Source organism: Bombus terrestris, chromosome 6 (assembly GCF_910591885.1).
Source record: "Bombus terrestris chromosome 6, iyBomTerr1.2, whole genome shotgun sequence".
NCBI lineage: Eukaryota > Metazoa > Arthropoda > Insecta > Hymenoptera > Apidae > Bombus > Bombus terrestris.
The window spans coordinates 10,947,543-10,968,010 of NC_063274.1; the positions used below are offsets into that span (position 1 = coordinate 10,947,543).

At 38.9% G+C, this 20,468-nt stretch overlaps 1 protein-coding gene and 1 long non-coding RNA gene across 5 annotated transcripts in view; one reads left to right on the plus strand and one right to left on the minus strand.

Moving 5' to 3' along the window:
• Positions 1-16,461, minus strand: part of LOC100649412 (paired box protein Pax-6) — a 58,767-nt gene extending 42,306 nt beyond the window's left edge. For 2 of the 4 annotated variants that reach the window (XM_048406611.1, XM_003395991.4), the window contains exons 1-2: positions 15,757-16,459; positions 6,780-7,086 (exon numbers count right to left, since the gene is read on the minus strand). In XM_048406611.1, the coding sequence (XP_048262568.1) occupies positions 6,780-6,792 (13 nt within the window). In that variant the 5' untranslated portion in view covers positions 6,793-7,086; positions 15,757-16,459. Of the gene's footprint in view, positions 1-6,779; positions 7,087-15,756 lie in introns of all 4 variants that reach the window. The other 2 variants (XM_048406609.1, XM_048406610.1) reach the window with 2 other exon arrangements.
• A 422-nt stretch (positions 16,462-16,883) lies between these two features.
• LOC125385277 lies at positions 16,884-18,062 on the plus strand. Its single transcript, XR_007224352.1, has 2 exons — positions 16,884-17,827; positions 17,889-18,062. It is a non-coding gene; the product is annotated as an uncharacterized LOC125385277 (long non-coding RNA).
• The last annotated feature ends 2,406 nt before the right edge of the window (positions 18,063-20,468 follow it).

Sequence of the window (20,468 nt, forward strand, 5' to 3'; positions counted from 1 at the left end):
GTAAACTCCTCGAGTCGGCGACCAATCTCTAGAAAAAGTTATCAAGCTCTCCGAGATGCTCCGTTCGTTTAATGAATTGGAAGACTCTTGTTCTTGTCAGATTTCGTTTTATTACGTTCGATATTGCAATCCGAGTGTTGTTGATATAGCCGTCGTTAATGTAGCATTTTAAGCTGAAAATATTTTAATGATATACCCACACAGTTATATATATACACACGCATATCTTATGCATTCTAGAAGTTAATGTTCAAGTTAGCGATATTACATTTTTCGAATTAAATACTTTTACACAAGGACACAGCAGGTAAAGTTTCATAGAGTTCATTTAGTACTAGAAATAGCACAAGAAATTCAAATAAATTTTGAAGAACTATAAACGAATTTCATTTAGCACAATCCTTTAGTCGCATACAAGTATTTCTAGTTAAACATTTACACAAACTTTTATATCTCAGTTCCAAAACTAATGCTTTTCAGCTGGGAGACTCTCTACGCAAATAAGAAACTTGAATGGCGAACCTCGTCTACCTACCATGGCAGAATTCCTATACGATTAACAAGTTTCCGCGTCAACGAAACCTTCAAGATCAGATAACAGAATTTCCCCCTTTTTCCATCGCATTCATGCACCGTGCTAGAAAAGCGTGCTGTTGCCCCAAGAGAATCGCCCTTCGTGGCTTAATAACGTTCAAAGACGTAACAAGCGGTAATCCCATTAAGCGAAGAGACCGCGGCGCGCGCGAAGAATATCCCGCGTGCGCGCACGTTCCGCTGGAAATACATATTTTCTTTTCATTCATGCATGTCACTGGCGTCAATGACGGAAGAGGAGAATAAGTAGCGCGAGAAAACCGGCGGTATAATACGTTTTATTTAGTCCAAAAGAGAGGTAACACTCGTTAAACGTTATTATCACGTTGTCGGGATGAAGGATTGAAAGCGTGAGAGGAGAGAAACGAAGAGAAGAGAGTGCTCGCTCTGACAACTTGCTGGAAGCGTTATTCGGGCTAAATCCACGCCACGAGGAAGCAAGAGTTTCATCTGAGCGCGTCCTACCGCGACATCAAAGATGGCGTGCGAAGCATACATACTGTAATGAGTTGAATCGCGGGCAGAGAGAGATGTTCTATCTGTCTTCCTTACTCTAATGGGCTTAAAACGTACTCCATCTCGCTTGAGGTTCCTCCTCTGACGAATTCATTAAGGGCCAGTATTAAGAAGCAGCGTTGAATTAGCGAAAGCAACGCCATCCTAACGGCGTATACTCATTACCACGCGTCTTATTATTAAAGCCGCGAGGCATCGGATCTTCGTCGGTTTTCACCACCAACAGAAACCACGGAAACGCGCGCGCCCCCGCCTGCCGACATGGCATCGAAGTTAGTAGTCGGGTGATTACACTCGCGCGTTCCTTAATTATAATTGCGAAGTCGCTGGTAATGTAATTGGTATTTAAATGCGCGCCGGGTAATTTAAAGTCGCTGACGTACCTCTGTTTTCCCTTTAGTTGTCCTTTCCCTTTGCTTTTCTTTTCGATTTTGCTCTTGCCAAGTTGTTATATAGTTTGAGAGGCGTTAAAGGGTTCCGTCTTTCTCACCACTTTTAATTATCTATGTATAATGCTAATGGATATTTTGCTCATCAATTGGTTGATTTAAATATTGAAGCTGTAAATACGAAGATTATACGTTGCTAAATATATGTATGCAAAAATTATTGAATAATAAATATTAAATATTTAATCTGAAATATATCTTTCAAATTACGTATTTAATATTACAAAATTAACATTAAATACGGAGTTTATATGATAGGAGGGCTATTTAAAATGATGTTACGTATAATTGTTCTACTGATGGAGAACCACACAAGGCAAACTTGATTGTTACTCGTTACAATACAGCTTCAGAACCAACAACGTTGCAGAATTGTTCTTCTCAAAAATTGTTCTCTCAGTCGTCTCCACTCGAAACTCAATTTCTTCGACTCACCATTATCCGACATCAGAAAATAACAAAACAGGTATAGAGTACAGTCTGTCTATATAATGTAACAATTACCCAATTCCTTTTCTCTTCAAGTAACTTTTCAATCATTCGAATTTTCTAAAATGAGGATACATACTCGAATATGTTGCATTATTTACGTTTATTGACAATGCATTTACGTCAATTTCAAATTCTTAAATTTCCAAACATTCAAATATTCAATTATCCAAATATTCAAATCGTCATTTCGTATTGTTAGTACGCAACTTTTACATATAATTCCATTTCTTGGACTTCGACGGGTCCAACACTATGCTATTCTATTTAATTATTATATCGTTATATTGATCCCATCTAATTTACTTATGGGAATTAATTAGTTCCTAATATACTCAGACCGACATTTTATTTTCCTATGCAAACAAAATTCCACTCATAAAGGGTAAACCAGTCGATTCTTCGCACAATAGGAGAACTGACCAAAGACCCGGAAGGAAAACTGTTCCATCAATGGGGCTGTAGCATAAATTATGAAACTAACAGGAAATCTGGAGATGCATTACGAGCGATATCCTATTGCCTGGGCATGGATAATCCCGCACCCTCGACATTTATTGCCCCTCGAAAAGCCAGCGCAGGTAATCTCCACAGCTTCGGCTGGCACGCGAGCCGCCCGGCACACGAGCGCCCATAACCATTAACAAATCTTGTAACGTAGCACGAAATAAAGTGCTCTCGTGAATCGGCCGTTTGATTCCAATAGCTACGGGGGCTGCTTTTATGGAAGCAAGGAGAGATAGATGAAGGGGAAACACCGAGCCAAAGAACGAAGAGGAGACGATAGAAAATCGTACAAGAAAGGACGGTGGTTGTGTGCATGTTCGTATGTGTATGCGTCCGCGCAAGCTCGTGCCGCAAGGGTATTGTAGTTGTAGGTCTCCTCTCGCGACTCTCTCTGATGCTCGAATGGTGCTCACACCACCACCCGAAGGGGAGAGAACTCTTCTGTGCTCGAACTCGGGTATTATGATCGTCGAACGTAATACGATCCGACCAAACTTCGGATAAACATACACGCCCCTGGTACAAATGCCCTGACCTGAGACCTGCCGCGCGAATCAATTTTAACGGACTGAAACTGAAGGGAATTCACCAGATTGATGTGTGGTTCTAGGTTTCGGGGTGGTGGAGAAGCTGTTGTCTGCTTGCAGAAAAAGCTACAAATTTGGGGGCTGGGGTTGAAGATTTATTTTAGCTAGGTTGAGTATGGCAAGTTGATTTTTTAGTCCTGCGGTTTTTCATTTTGATAGTTTGTATAAAATCATAAGAGGGTAGTATATGTCATATCAAGTATTTTTAATCACTCATGAAGGTGTATGTGGTATAAAGATAACATGAATATTTAAGAAAACCTAATCGAGGAAAGAAATGTAAGTTATCGATAATACAAAAACTGAACATTAAATATACATGTAGATTGTACTTGAAAGTATACTTGCGCAATTTTCGTCGACATTTATAAACAGAAAATACATAGAAATTAAACTTCAATTAAATACGCAATCGTATTTTAAACTAAAAAATATGAAGCAAGATATGGAATCAGAACTAAAAGTCGCGTATAAAATCAATACAATGGAAAACGATTCGCGCCCTGAAGAACGCACGAATTAATCTGACCAACGTCGTGCACCGATTTGTAGCAAACAGAGGAGAGGAGCACGCACACAGATAAAACGCGAAACGAACGTTCACAAAGGAGAGACAAATTGGCGGTGTAGGCGCTCCGGTTATTAAAGCCAACGCCTGACCCAGCCTGACCCGAAGCAATACACCCCGATTGTGCCGAGTGTTGTAGTCGGATAGGAGGGGAAAGTCGGCTAGCACCGAATCGGCAGAAGCTTTTTAGGTAAAAGGCGCCACCCTTCGAGCGTCGAGTTCTTCGTTGAAGGGGCTGTTGGCCCGACAGAAGCCAAGGAAAGGCGTGTCGGGTTACCGGCTAACCCCGGGGGTAACCGCGAGCCCCACCTAAGCCCATAAGCGTACACGTATTTGCGCACCCCTTCGTATAACTCATTGCGAAGGTCACAAATTTCGCCCCGAAGGCTGCGGTGCGATCCGAACCACCTATGTGATCCTACGGGGCCACCCAGAAACATCGGCCAACCGTTAGCGGAAAGGTAACAAGATGTAAATTGAGACGCGTTTAGAAAGGATACACTGTTAATTAGGGTACTCGATGTTGCATTAAAGTAAAATAATATGTGGCAAAGCTTTGCGGTTGCAGGAATGCTTGAGGATCAAGGATTTCTTAACACTAGAACTACCACACCAGTCAAATTAACTGGTTTTACAATTTTATTTAAAAATTCCTACTTCATGTTATATCTTTTTTCCACAATGATGTAATGACTTTCGCAACGATAAATAAAGGAATAATATAATGAATTTTATTTTGTTTTTTATGTATTCAAACTCAAAATAATTTTGTATCAAGGTTACTTATATCAATACCAGTCAAAATAACTGGTACTTGTCGAAGTGTAAAAGGGTTCTGCAATCTGTTTATCGAACCCAATTAACCAATTTCCTCGTTTTGTACAACTTCCCACACGTTTATAAAATTTTTATTGCGTATCATTCAATATGATATCAGATATCAGGAAAAATTGCTAGATCGCTAGATGTTAACACTAGAAATATCATACCAGTCAAAACGATTGGTTCTACAATTTTATAAATGTGCCAAGCCTCGTTTAGGGATGATGGGCCTAGATGGATTAATTATACCAAAAATGTACTACGTAACATGGAATTCCTTCTGTAAGAAAGTAATAAATCAATAAATATAAAAATATTCTATTATTACGTATTTTTTAAAGACCAGTCATTCTGATTGATTTTGGTATAATAGCATCGTGTTAACTATCGGTAGTTCTAGTGTTAAGTATTCAGAAATAGCGACAGTTTAGAATATTTATTGTAGCGAGTACGGTTGGAGTTGTAGAAAGAAATTGATTGGAATAAACAATACATTTTTGGTAAGTTATGATTGGACTAACATCAGAATTACTGGCATTAAATTAACTTCATTGAAAATATCGATTTTTTCTTATGACATATTTTTACACAACCGAGTATCCCATTTTCAATTGCATAAAAATTTACAACATAACTTAAATACAAACATCCATCTAATTATACAAACTCTACTATTCCATAAGTTAATTGAAATATTGAATCGTATGCATTTTATCATCAAGAGTCTTGTTCATAGCAAGAATTCAGAAATCTGGTATAAAAATAAGAGGACCTATCTAGGTGGTCAAGTAGATCGAAACATCCAGAGAAGAGCTCGTGTTCGTCGGCATTTTGTATCAGAGCAAGGCTCAGAACTGATTCAAGGAACCGGGCCCTCGCGTCCCGGTTGGAGACAACTCAAAATCCATCCCGAAGATACGACCATCGTTCAACCCGACTGTGTATCGATAAAAAAGAAGAAAAGGAAATAAAATATCCCCGTGTCTCGGGTTTCACGGTACACGGTACAAAGTTGACGCTAACGATCGCTGACAATACGAAAGGCGACCGACGCTCGACCGCATTGTAACGGCCTTCTATTAGCACAGTCAACGAGATACAAGAGCCGGATCGTCCAGATACCGCGTCTGAATGACAGATAATCGGCCACCTTTCAGTTTTCTGAGTCTCGTGATTTCCACTCTTTTTCTTATTGAAAAGGAAGAACTTGTCTTCTTAACAGGTTTGAGAGACGTTCGTTACTCTTTTTCCTACAGAATTTTATTGTTGTTATTAAATAATATGTCAATAAAACGTCACGTTGGTAGAGAAGAAAATAGTAATGTGATAAAAATAAAAAATTGCTTTGAAATACGTGAAAGCTTGATTAATATAGCTTGTAAGCAAAATCAAATAAAGAGAAGGAAAGGCTAAACTCTCAGTTCATCGAAGCACGGATTACAATCGAACACTTTGGCGTGGGGATGTTGTGCAACAGCAATTCCATCTGTGTTGAATGAGTTTTGTAATATTTATAAATAGATGTGTATAAAGTGACAATAGTGCATTTTTAAAACTTTCGTAATTAAAATTTGTTTTAGAATGGTTACGCATTAAAAATTGTTATACCACAGTAAAAGCAATATGTATGCTTTACGATTGACCTTAACTACTTGTCTTATAACATCGACCAGCCTACGCGATAGGAATTACATTTTAAATCTCAAAAACAGTTGTACTGAGTTTTAATTTTAATTTAATAAATTACGCACTTTCAAATGACTGACTCTAGACTCTACCTAATATAATAACCAAAAATCTTGCATGACAAAGAATTAACAGTCCATCGCTTACGCTTAATTCACCGCTCACACGTAAAGTGACAAAACGAAAAACACAAAATCCAAAGCTAACTCAACTTATAAATCATAAAATTCAATAATCAATCGATGCTAGATACATAATAGATCTCCTTAATTTTGCCCATACTTTAAAAAAATATAATCGGCAAATCAATAATAATATATAATATTATATAATGTGAAGTGTACATACACATATAATAATAATTGATCGTATTACATACCAATACAATAAATAAATACCAGGTTTACATTTCCCTAATTCTATCCACAATACAAAGGAACATAACCCCACATAAAAAAAGATGATAAAAAATATCAGGCAAAAAAAAAGTTGACAAAAGCCCGAGAACTTTCGGGTCGTGGTGTTTTTAGCCGCGTAAATAAACAAGCTCGTTTGACCAACCTTTGTGTGGCATCTTCCAGAAGGGCGGTTCGGGGGTGGGCGAGCAAGGGTTAGCCACCCCCGCGCCCAACAGGGTTCTTGCCGCGTGCAGCGCCGCCGCCGCCGCTTCCCTGCTCCGCGCTGCCGTAGCACTTGGCGGGTAATCCGAAGCGCTGTCACTTCCGGCGATGCCGCCACCGCCACCGCCGCCTCCGCAAGGACGAAGGTGCAGGTTCAGCCGACCGCCGCCGACCGTTCCACCGCCTCCACCGCCTCCACCGCCGCCGCCTCCGCCACCGCCGCCACCTCCGGCCACGCTAACACAGTGCTGAAAGGGAGAAATCAACGATTTCTTACGTCTACCATTGATTAATTGGTCGCGGATAAACGTTTGAGAATCGTTGAGAGTAATATTTGAAAGGAGAGACATTTACGTCGTGATTAAGAAGTTTTGTATAAGAGTTATTTAAGTCTTTGGAATTTCTGGGGCAGATACTCTACACAGCAATAGGTCACGCGACACTTTGGATGAAATTTATATATCGTGTGTGTGTGTGTTTTCCTTACGGCGCTAGATTTTTGCAGATTTTGTTACAGGAAGATCGTTGAGATACTTAATATTTGAAAATGTGATTGAGAATTTGCATGCAAAATTTATTCAAGAATTTCTTGTATCTTCAGATAAGATATCGTGTGACGCAATATCGTTCATGCAACGCTTTAAATAAAATACGCATAACAAAACATATAAATAAAAGTATAAATGAGTTTTATCGTAGCAGTTGTGCATTGAGTGATTACAATACATTATTTTACAAAAATGTCCTGCTATTCTAGTTCTATTTATAAAATTCATATTACATACTGTCTAACTGGAGGGTCACTTATAATTATGTTACCAAAATATAGACAATGTAATATAGACAATTACGTACGCAAAAGGAGCACGACAGTCATTTAAAGAATAATATTTAAAATTTTGGCAAAGAGAACAGGAAAATCGGATATATATGCAAACCACGCTGAATGAAAAACAGATTAACTTCGATCGACGGTAACGTAGTACAGAAACAAGACTATTATCGAATATCAGTTTATTCGATAGTACAAATCAATAACACAAAAAATTGTTGAATACGGTTATCTGATATTGAAATTTACAACGCGATCGAGAAAAAGCATTCGAAAATAAAATTCGACACTATGTCGACATTCACAATGTTCGACATTGTGTCAGCGGTATAGTTAACACTATACCATATTTTATCTACTTTACTTTCATAAACTTCCATCGAATGCTGAAAGCATTTTTACTCTATGTATATTTACGCGTTGTTAATGAGAATTTGTAATAAAGAGGCACTCTATGCACGAACCACTAAAAATGGCAAAAATTACGTGGAAAATAAGAAAAATAGCGATCGCGCCGCAATCTTATAACATCAACGACAACAGGAAGTCACAAGGGCATAGAAGGCTAATGCATAAGATTTACAAGCGAGAGCTTGCACGCCGGCGTTTCACAGAAACAACCTGGTGTTTATTCATACTAAACGAAGCACATGCTTCCGCCTTCGAGATTCTATTCCAACGTGAGCATGCTGCTTTTCGTACATGTTTCTTGTTTCGCTTTTTGTTCTGAATAAAGCAAACCATCTTCATTATAGCGTACAATGTTTTTTGCCATCCATATATATAAGTATATAGTTAAAAAATATATATATTCAAATTTGAAATACTACAAAATTAACTCCTTATCAAAGAAAGTTCACAGGGAAAAGCATTATAAGTATATTTTTGTCCATTTTCTAATTTTAATGATACTTTGTGATCAAAGGATTGTAATATGCTATATAATTATGTACTTCATAATATACTATAATTTTAATATACATTAATTTTTTAAAAGTAAATAAAAGCTAATAAGTTGAAGTCGTGTTAAGTTGAAGTTCAAAAATCCAATAAATAGAGAATCTTGGCAACATGGGATTGTTTGACAACATATATATAGAATTTTAATATTCTTTCCCTAAAAATCAGGAAATGTGTATATTTCTTCCCGTAGCTGTTACATTTATGATTAACTTCTTTCCTAACAAATTTGTTGAATGAAATTTTGCTGATTTCAACAAGAAAACATTTCTTCTTAAAAACACGCCATAAAATTAACTCGACACAGAATATTTCTTTTCAAGTCTCGAGTAATATCCCGTTTCATGACTTTTCCTATATTTTCAATAGGGAAAAAGCAAACGCTGCGAACCGTGTTTCGCTTGAATTTCGCTTTCACGGAGGCTCACACCGTGGCAGCACGAGTCGACGAATGTCTCGCGTTTCCTACTGACGACTTTCGTTAAAGCTTAATTTCGACTCGAAGCTGACGGTTAAGCGGACCGTTGGAAACACAAGAATTACGTGTCAAGTGGCCCCCGATGGATTAAACGCGGATGGAGAACGTTAACGTTTGAACAGACTTCTTTTTCTTTTCTTTTACGCCAGTAAAAGCCTGATTTTAAACGAGCATTCGCAATTTACCGTCGCCGAGTGCAGAAACAGGCAAAGAAACGTATTTCCTCGGACCGTTCACACTCTTACGCTTTAAATAGTCCGATCCGTTGAGATGCTTAGTTTGAATGTGAACACGGACGCGCGAACTCGTGTCGACATCCAGTGAAAAGCTGAAATAATTTCTTAACCTCGCGATGTTTCTCCAACAATGGCGTTGTTAGCCAAGCGGACGAACGTGAAATGTTGGTTATTACAAAACGCCGGTGGAATTTCTGACACTTCTGTCGACGAGACTTTCCGTTGGCATAAATTAATTAAAACCAGGATGTTGCGTAGTGATTAAGTAGAAGATGATTGCCGTGTATTGTGCGATTTCAAGGCCTCGGAAGGGTGAGAGTACCGTGTTTGACAATTGTGTCAACGATCATTAAGAGAGGAAAGATACCTTAACAGAAGGAAGTTAATGAGCTAGAGATATTGACAATCAGAAGAAATATACGTTTATTTTTATGTACCTTCATTTATACATTCATTGTTGTATAAGATGTATTTCTAACGTAAGAGGTTGTAATAATGATGATACTATAATAAAACATTGTATCAAAGTAAGTTGTAGAATTTTCATTTCTGACCTGAAGATCTAATACGAAAAAATTTGTCGCAGATATTTAGTGAACTCGTATATTATTAAATTCGTTTGTTATGGGTTGATAATAATTGGCTATCAATAAACAAATTACTCAAAGCATTCCTGTTGAAGAAAGATAAATAAAATATGCGAAAATAATTTTAACAAATTTGCATTTCTTTTAATCTCACAAATTTATTAACCTAAGCCAAAATCGACATAAACACCAGCTACCCTTCCTCCAGTAAATCGTATCAGATTTATAAACTAAAAAATCCACAGTATTCCGGAAACGCAACAAAAATGTCTGGTCGTAAATCTGTCGGATTGATAATCGTGATACATTAAAAGCACACGTGTGAAACATTCGAAGGGAAAAAAGTCAAATTTCGCCGGGCGACGGGCCGGGGTTTCGCGTAAAGGCAGATCAATGTTTCCGCATGAAACACATCGAGCCGACTATCAAAAATAACCGGCCGATATTGTTGCGAGCGATTTCATAAGCCAACGGTAAATCACGAGAACTCGATTTGATCTCTGTACTTCTGCACGCTCTTTCACGTGCCCTTCCACGCATACAAAACAGCGGCCGCTTCAAAGAACATAATTCAGGGGATTATCGCACGCGCGCGAAACGGGACAAATATTGGCACCGTCAAAACTGGTTCGCCGAAAGCAAATTTCAAAGTGTACCAGAAAATAAATAACGCTGTGGTGAATAATAAACATCGCGGTGTCGACGGTAAATTTTTCCATTTTTCCAAGCTTGATTACGCCGCGCATAAATTTATCGTTCGTCGCTCTCTACCGTTGTTTCGAAATTGCGATCGAAAAGCGTATCGAAAACACACGCGACGCGTTGTATTTTGCGTACGAAAAAAATTTTACTCGTTACAACGTCAGTTGCTATGTTAACATTATTTCTGATTGTTAGATTCTAATTGTTTATTTGAGGTTTTCATTCTCATCATCGATATGTGCTCGTAAAAGACACTCGCTACGATATGAAAAAACATCAAATATCGTTACTAGATGTCACTACACTCTACAAAGTATTTTACATAATTGTTGTTTTATCATATGAAGAATCTAGATTAGAATGATCACTTTGATTAGGAAAATCATGCATATCTTATAACACTTATATTACTTTTATTCATTTACAATGTTCTACTACACTAATAGCAACAAATAATCGCCTAAATTAATGTACATATATAATGATATAACATATCCTATACAAACTACACAAACTACACAAAAAAATCAAAAGACTAAAACAAACAGATACCTTTTTCTGTAGATAAAAAAGAAATTCCCTGTCAAGATAAACCAGCATCCTCTGAACATATACATAGCTATTAAAACAGCCCTAATAGAAAACTAAGTATATCGCGAAACCAGATCTGCAGAATTATATTCTAGCCCATTTACAACGCTAACAAAACGTCACATGATGCACAGTTCAAACGTGATCAGCGTGTGTTGACGCACGAAATCGTTTGTTCCGCTGAAAGCAAGAAGAGCTTTTACTATCGACCGTGTAATTTAACTCTTGCACAGCCGAGATGGTTGCGGTCAGCACAGTGTTTACATCGTCGGTAATATGCTCTTTGGCGATCGAGACAGCTCGTCCGAAGGCGAGTTTACAACGTGCGACGCGGACGCACACCTACGCGTATTCCACCGTCGCTTTCGTTCATCACGGTTAATCACGTCGCGGTTACGATAAGTGTTAATTATGGTTTTCGGTCCGCTTCGTAGATCATTAGCTCCTTTCATCTGCATCGCGGGAACGTCACGACGAAGGGGGTCACTGGACGGTTATAGACGACGATCCGGCTCGATCAAAATGTGCAAGCTGTACACCGGCATCGACTGATTATAGGTTACAACGCATTGTATCGTACTAAACACCACATTTACTTCAAATACCCAGCGCGACTATCAGATTATGAAACGTAATACGGTACTATTTATCGCGTTCATTGCTCCTGCTATTGAAACTTTGTTCAGCAGAAACCACCAATCCAAAATCCATGAATTAAGAGTAATATATCGTTGACTCTCCTCTATTCCTGTATTATGTCATGATTTTAAATCGCAGATAATTGAAATTAAATATATTAATAACGAATTCGTTAATATATCTCCAATTTAAAAAAAAAAGCAAGAAATTAATCGACACATAGATACATACCTACATAAATGTATTATTCGGTGAGCCAGAATGCACCCGGTATAGTGTGTTAAGTATAAGCGTGTTTAAATTCTCACAGAAATTAAATCTGCACAAAATTTACTAATTATGTACTCGGTTCCTTCGGTCTCCTACGTCGCGTGTTTAGAAGAGTCTGCGACACATTAAATTACTTCGTTTCGTTAGCCAGTCAGTCTGAGACACTTTACGCGAAAAATTACCACGGGGTAAGGTTTCGTCGCTTTCTCGCAACGGGACGAAAAAACAAGTTTCAAAGCGACGGGTCCAACGCGTAACGACATCCTCGACGCTCGATTTGCAATTAAATACAGGTGGGCGCACGCTTTTCCTTTCGGCGAAAACGACTTCCGGTGAGAAATATTTCGCGATTTTGTGGCCTCGTTAACGAGAGATCGTTAAATGTAAAGAGGATTTTTGTACATTAACCTAATGCCTGACAATTTTCGGTTCAGGACGCACAGTAAATAAACATGAAATTACGATGCCTCTGTTCGAGGACCGTCGGACGCGGAATGCGAAGGAAAGCGAGAAAACGAGCCGCAACTACTCTCGTTAGAAGCATACGACCCACGGCTAACTTCGTACGGTACTGAACATCACATCTCTCCGACAGGTTGCATCTCGTTAGGCGGAATGAACGATAACTTCGAGACGATGCACTGATGGCACGCAAAACAACACTTCCCACGCGCATAATAGACCGTGCTAAAGACCTTCAACGCATTGCAAATTATAAGAAGATAAAAACTAAACTGTCATTACACGCGTGCGGATTTCTCATGGTGATTTTCACGATATGTATTAGGCAAATTGTAAAACCCAATATGTTCTATACTTTCTCTTCTTTTCTGTTACTAACTTTCAATGCCGCTTCAGCGCAAATGTGGTTATTAGTGAAGATGATGATCATTAAAAATATTATAGGAATTTTGATGTAGAACATCGTGAGTTTCAGAAAGAGACTAAAAATTTGTTTTCTCTCAATGAGATTTTCATTTACGGCTTCCCTAATCTAAAAACTAAACTCTGTACATCCAGGGCAATTTAAAAAAATATATTTAACGACAATTGTAAAGATCATATGTTGGTGGGTCATATTTAAAAATTAGATTGCGCTTAGGTTTCTTTGATTTTTTCTAAACGCTAAGTCTTTAGTAGCCACAATTTGTAAAGAGAAGAAAGGTGCATAGAATTAGTAAATGATTTGGATCGGTAAATTTCCTGTGACAGGCCGGTTGTCTCTTCAGCCTGGAGCGGTTCAAGTACAACAAAGGGCTTTACGTGAAATCTCAGAGGTAGACGAAAGCGTTTCTTTGTCGAGCACTCGAAAGCAACGAGGGGACATCTGTTATTTTCCGAGATTGTATCACTTTCAATGAGCGCGCGCGATGTTTCTTTTTTCCCCACCTCTGGAGCTCGCTCGCAGACGAGTCGGCGTTCGTGTAAAAATAATAAAGACGGACAGGTGTTCGCCGTGTCCGCGCGCCATCGTGGCCCGCGATCCCTAATTCCGCCGACGATGGCATAAATTATTCATAAAGGGAAAATTTGTTTTATTCGTTCGAAATATACTAGCACGTTCGCGCACGCGGTTCCGAAATTTTGAAAGTATAATGAGATGAAAATATCAACGGCGGAAGCTCAATCAACGCGAAACGGCGCCGTACGGAAATTCCAACCTGCCATCGTCGTTCCGTCGTTCTACAATTGATTTAACAGCGTGTTGTTCTTCGAAAGATGTCTCTCGCGAAACGAAGGAAGATCCATTTTCAAGATATGAAACGGTCGCTTGCTATTCGTAATATGACGAGGGTTTATTCTTTGATAATTACTAGACTTCATTTTCATACTGAATATAGTCGGCAAATTCTTCAATTTATCTTATCTAAATCACTTTATCAATAACAATCAGAGTAGATGTGCTTTACTTATTTAACAGGTAACATCGTTTCAAATTCATCTATGCATTTATTACGTATAGACTTCTATCACATAATCTAAAATTCATTCTAATTAAAAAGTATCATATTTAATCTTTAATTCTTTGCTACTTCAGACATTTAACCAAGCTTCTTATCAATGTTGTAACATAAAAAAATTGTAGTTTTTAAAAAACGATTTTGATGAAGAACTTTATAGTCTCCCGCTTCGTTTATCTTAATTTCAACGAATCACAGCGAATAACCTTAATTTCCCCGATTTCACGTGAAAAAGGTAATTTGGATGCTCGGCAAATTTTCGCCGGTAAATAACAAAGGGTAGCGGCTGCATTATTTAATCCCTCGAACGGTATAAACCCGATGCAATTCACTTTCAATTGACAGCGTTTTTTCCGCGATCACAATAAGCTACAGGAGTGTTAACAGCGCTATTGTGGCTCGCGCAATTTGTGGCTAAGCGTTATGCCGTCGGCATTTCAAGTTATTACGTCTATTCTGGTTTATTACAATTTCTCATGGGCGAATCTACGCGAAAAAATTTAGTCCATTGACGATCCGGAACGAGCAATCAGTTTCACTGGCTCAAGGCGTAAAATAAGGTATAGTATCACTTGCGGCTATAGCAGTAGCAAAGCACTTTACGTAAAGGATTTACTGCTCACAGAAATGCACTTCGTTTTACTAACTCGGATCGACTGTTTGGTATTTTCGTAAATTATTAGCTTACGTTTCATCTGTTTTTTTTTCTTCTTTTTTTTTTTTTATAGAAAATATATCACGGGATATAGTGAATAATTAGCGAGCTTGTGATTGACGGTAAATTGATTGAAAAAAGTTGCACAACGTTAACGAATAACTTCTGTATAGAAAACTATTTGGCTCTATTGCTTTTAAAAACGCATAAAATATAAAACAACTTTTATAGTGGCGATCGCAAGATTGTATTAATGTAAGTGGTTTAACGTAAAGCTTTGTTACCATGAAATTTATTATAAAGATAATACGCATGGAAATCAGTACTACTTGAATTTAATAAAAATATGAAAAAATGTGGAAAAAAAGTAAAAGCACTTTGTATTTTTCGAAGATATACAATATTATTAATGCTATTTCCTTTCCTTGCAACTGAAATACTTTCAAAGTTAACTATTTAACAACCTAGTAACGAATCCGTCGGCAATCACAGATACAAAACTTTAAAGATGTAATTTTACGAAATAAATAACGTTTTATAATTTTTCACTATAAAATAGCAAAAGAATGCTGTATCATTCAATTTATATGTGATAATGTTTACAGAAGAGGAAATTTTTACAAGATATCATTGACCGCCGGATCCTGATAACCGACAAGTTTCATACCATATATGAATTTTTAAATTTCGCGCCTATTTCCAGTTAAATATAAGAAGACGCAAAAGCAGTTGTAAATGTAACTAGCTTTAGGATCAGCCGTTATAAGTGCTTGATAATTTACATCAGGCAAACCTACTTTTACATTCTTAAATATCAGAAAATAAATGAAATTTACCTAGAAGAGATAAGAAATCATATCATGGCTTAATTATGCCGTATGCATATGCACTGTAACTTTGCGCGTTCTAACCTGTATCTTCTAATAACGTATGACCATCTCTATGAAAATTTACATTCACGACTGACACATCGAAATTTATCGAACGATAAAAACTAATAAACGTACCGTGTCGAGAATGGCCGTGGTCAGGCCGGATCCAGTCACCAGCTAAAAGCACAATCCGCAGCTACGTGTCTCCGCGGGATGTTCACAACACTTTTCGAACGCAGCTCGACCAGCGGTACTATTCGAGCGGCTCGATTCGCCACGACTTCGAAAACAGATGAATCTCGCTGTACGTATCGTAGATCTTCTTGGAAACGGTCTCACTGATCACTGAGAATTGCACAGTTTAAAACGGAAGTGGCGCGAAATGCTCGTAACGGAATTCACCACTGCAGCTTAGCTGCAAATCGATCTAAAACGAAGATTGCCTCCTGTGTTGCAAATCGGCACAGGAAAAATCGACAACCACGAAACGACAACGACGACGACAATGACGATGAACGATTCGTCGTTCACGGAAACACGAACGAGACCCGTGGTCTGCGATCGAAGACGAGATTCGACGGAACGTGATAGAATGACCGCGTCGCGAGAACAACGTCGCTCTCTACCATCGGCAACGACTATTTCGGTATTTTCGGGCGGGCGAGTCTCGTATACTGTGTTTATCGGTCGTTATCGCGGCAAGCTGACCAAGGAAAACGAGAAGAGGACAATTGAACGTGAGCGTCGGTGAAGAGGAAAGAAACACGTGCAACTCGAAAACAGGGGTGCAGTGACGCGTCACTGCTGCGGTGCGCGGCGCCCGATTGACCATCAGAGTCTGCCTTCCTTCATGCGAAGATCCCTGCCGCACGATTTCGGCACCCCCACCCCTCACGCTCAACACACTCCCAACCGTACGATCTCCCTCTCTATCGGGCTGTCTTCTCTTTCCTTCTTCGTTTCTCTTTCTAACAGCAGGCTCAGCTAGCCCGACGAGGTTCCTGCGCTGCCGGGCAAAGTCGCCGAAGCCGAGGTGGCTGCGAGACCGACCAGCGTCCCGTTTCGCCTGAGCGTGTCTATGGGTGGAGCTAGCGACACGCTGGCGTGGTCGTGTCTCGTTTTCTCGTACATCCGACATTCCCCGTTTGCACCGATGCCGTTACAGTGGGGGAAATCGAACAAGCAACATCGTGCGACGTCGCAACGTTCTCGAGCCTTCACCAGCCAGTATTCGTGCCACAGAGCCACTTTCAACGACGAGGATGTTGGAAATGGGCGGCGCTTCGTGGAGGTGGCGCCCTTTGTCGTTGGACCGCGCCACAGGACGCCATTGTCTGTTTGGCGGCGCAGCACCGCGCGGCGTGCGCGACGCACGTCGACGCCCGGCGTCGCGACGCCACTCTTGCACGCAACGCCGTCGCGGCCGTCGTCATCTTCCTGCCTCTTTTCTCTCTGCCTTCAGCTAGCCGCCCGAATTTCTGCGCCGAGAGGTAAGTCGACGATCCGTACGTATGCGCGTGTGTTTGTGCGTCGTTTACATGTTAGTCCTATACAGGTATGTGTGCATATGTGTGAGTTGTGTACGCGCACGGACGTGAGGATGCGTGAACGAGATTCTCGTATGAACGTGTGTCGCAATTTGCTACTTTATTGCTCCTTTTCCTCCACCCTTCTTTTTTTCTCGTGTCTCTTTCCTGCCATACATTTTCTTGTCTGTATAACCGTCTTGTACTGTTTACCGCGTCTTCCAACATAGACAAACATTATTCTTTATGTACACCACTTTTTACAAATATTCGTTACACATTGTTTCTTTTATACATTGCACGAATACATGTGGACTAGGGTTTTTTAACGTAAAGGCAACGTGAGGAAGTTTCTTAAACTGGAACTGGTGTCATTCGGAAGTATACGAGATTGAACAATGTCAGTCTTCGACTGCCACCTATGTACACATGCTTGTACTCGCAAGTTTCCTACCTACCTTTAATTCCCTACTTCATGGAATACTGCGTTACAGTTAACCCATTCCACTAATCGTCCATCAACCATTAATATGTGTATTTTACGCATCCGTATATCAAAGAAAAACATTTTAATTTCCTACATACGTACATTGCACTGCTTTCTTTTATCTTAAACAGTTTCTCTGTATGACAATAATTATTCTGTACTACTGATACTTTGTATAAATCGTCTAATCTATGTAAGTACTTACTGTATCATCCACACTGTATGTACTTAATTACATAAGACGTGAACTTCAGATCGTGTCACAAGAAGGCAGCACACACGCGAAATAATTGTTCGGACACGTTCGATCGTATCGCGAAGTCGACATCGTTTTGCCCTAGAACAGGTGACTCCAATTACGGTCCAATTACCTGTGCGTTTAATTCTCGTCCGACGCGACGGTTGAGGCGTTAATTCGAGAGCGTGTACTTCGCGAAAAAAAGGACAAAAGAAAAGAAAAAGAAGCAAGAGAGAGAATCGTTACCAATGACAAGCAACGTGTTAACACCCATACCAAGTATAATGGATCACGACAGAGTGTCGCACATGCATTTCGGATATAAATCTCCAACGATTGTTCCTTCCATTCGGCGACGTACTCGACGCATGAAAAGAGAAAGAGAAAAAACAGACGACTCCTATGGTCGTTAATTATTTTCGAGCGCGAGAGATGCATTCTCGTGCGTGTCCCGATTTTTCCTACCAATCATCGTTTCTCGTTTCGACGTTATTCAATGCCGGATGAATGGCCGATTTAATATTAATTATTGTTTATAATGAACAGCATTTTTTCGTGTCACCTCCTCCATCTTCGTTAGTCTGTTGATCTAATTGAGTATTTATAATTGTTTACGTTTCGAGCATGACTATGCTTCTTTCTGCGTTCATCGGATGATAGATATTAAAGTATTCTAATTATAGAGAAAGGATAATATAATAAGATATATTGTATTATGCGTATACTGTTATTTCTATTATCTGATAACCATGGAATAATATTGTAGTAAAATTTAATGACAAAGTGAAAATACATATGTACTATGTATATAGGTAACTACTATAATGGTATGCAAGACTTTTCAGATTTTTCAGACAACAGATTTTTCACTTTATATTCGAAAAGATATATTTCAAGAAACTTTAATTTGTATCATATGTCTATGTAACAATACTTTATTTATTGTACTATTTTCTTATATCCAATACTATTCAAATTATTATTATTATTATCCCAATATTAGTTAACATTCTTCCAGACATTGTTCTTGAAATATGTACGTATAAAGTGAGAAATCTAACCAGAAAATTTTACACACCATTGTATATGTCGTTACGAAAATAAAAATTTAGCAAGGAAAGAAAGCAACAATCTTACAGCAGCTTCTAGAACGACACGAGAACAATGTATTCGCAACAAACAGTTTCCACTTCGTTAGTACGAACCTTTCTTTCACGTGCTAAAGAGCAGCACGGTATACGGCCGCGACATCGTCTCATGTTTTTTCCTTAAACAGTCGGAGTTTAGCTAAAAAGACAGCAACCTGCACTCGGTCGATTTTGCCTACACGTGAGTGGTCATACACCGCCCGAACTTTCCGAGGGAAGAACACCGAAGATACACCGCCAAGGACGGCCGATCTCACTAGCGACGCTACTTAATACGTGTACTCGACCGAGTGTGCAATTAATCACCGATCCGTGGGTAATTGGTGCCGGGGCACGGGAATCGATCAGGCCGGAGCATCGACGTGTGCACGGGCCATTCAACGAAAGTTCCGTCACACTATGTCCTGTCCTCCGAGACATCCGGTTGAAAGTGTTTCGTTCAGAGGCTACTGTTGAAAAAAAGGGACCGGCAAGTTCGAAAAATAGACGAGGATGTGGCGTTTATACTCTCTGTCCAATGAGAAATCCAATGAGTTAGAAGAGGGAAATAAGATCACGTATCATAACCTGAAGGAAACTAGGATCAATTCTCAATTTTGGTATTTTACTTAGATAGTTACCTCTTTGAACATTAACCTTTTCAGCTTTAGCAAGTCAGTTTAAATATTGTAAAGATTATAATTCATTATATAATAATTATAAAACAATTGTTGGTATATCGTGTAATGGGTTATGCTTATCTCTTATCAATTGGACTCGTTGGACAGAATAAGAACCTGAAAAATGTAACATAAAGTATAAATTAGAATTAAGCTTAGAATTGAAGTTAATTTTATATATATAAAAAAATAAATAAATTGTAATTGCAGAACTAAAAAGGGAATAAATGAACTACCTTCGAATTATTCGATACTAATCCTTCGATCTCATCCATAGATTATCAACAACAGTTATCAACGATACGTTTCGGAAAACTATTTCACGACTTCCTTAGCATAGAGAAATATTTTCCCAGAAACTTTCAACAATAAAATTATTCAAGCAGAAAAATCTGCTTGCAAGCAAAATTCTCGTATCATCTCACTGATCAAATTGTATCTGACTCGATTACGTACATAGACAGTCTTCTCAGATGAAAGGAGGAAACAGAGTACGAAAAGAGAGAGGAGAAGAGGAAAAGAGAGGAAGATGGACGATTACCAGATATGTAACTAGATTAAAGTAGAACGGGTAGATGGGTAGCGGATAGATACCTATGTATATAATTATGTCTCGACGCTTGAGTGACACTTCTCATTTATTTCGGTCGTTGATCCCACAACTGAGCACCCTCCTTACGCGTGGCTCCCGATTAAAATGCTCCGTGAATACAAGCATGGATCAGACGATTCAAACGATACTTCCGCCTGTACTTCTTCCTCTGAATTGTTTGTAACCGTCTCTATATC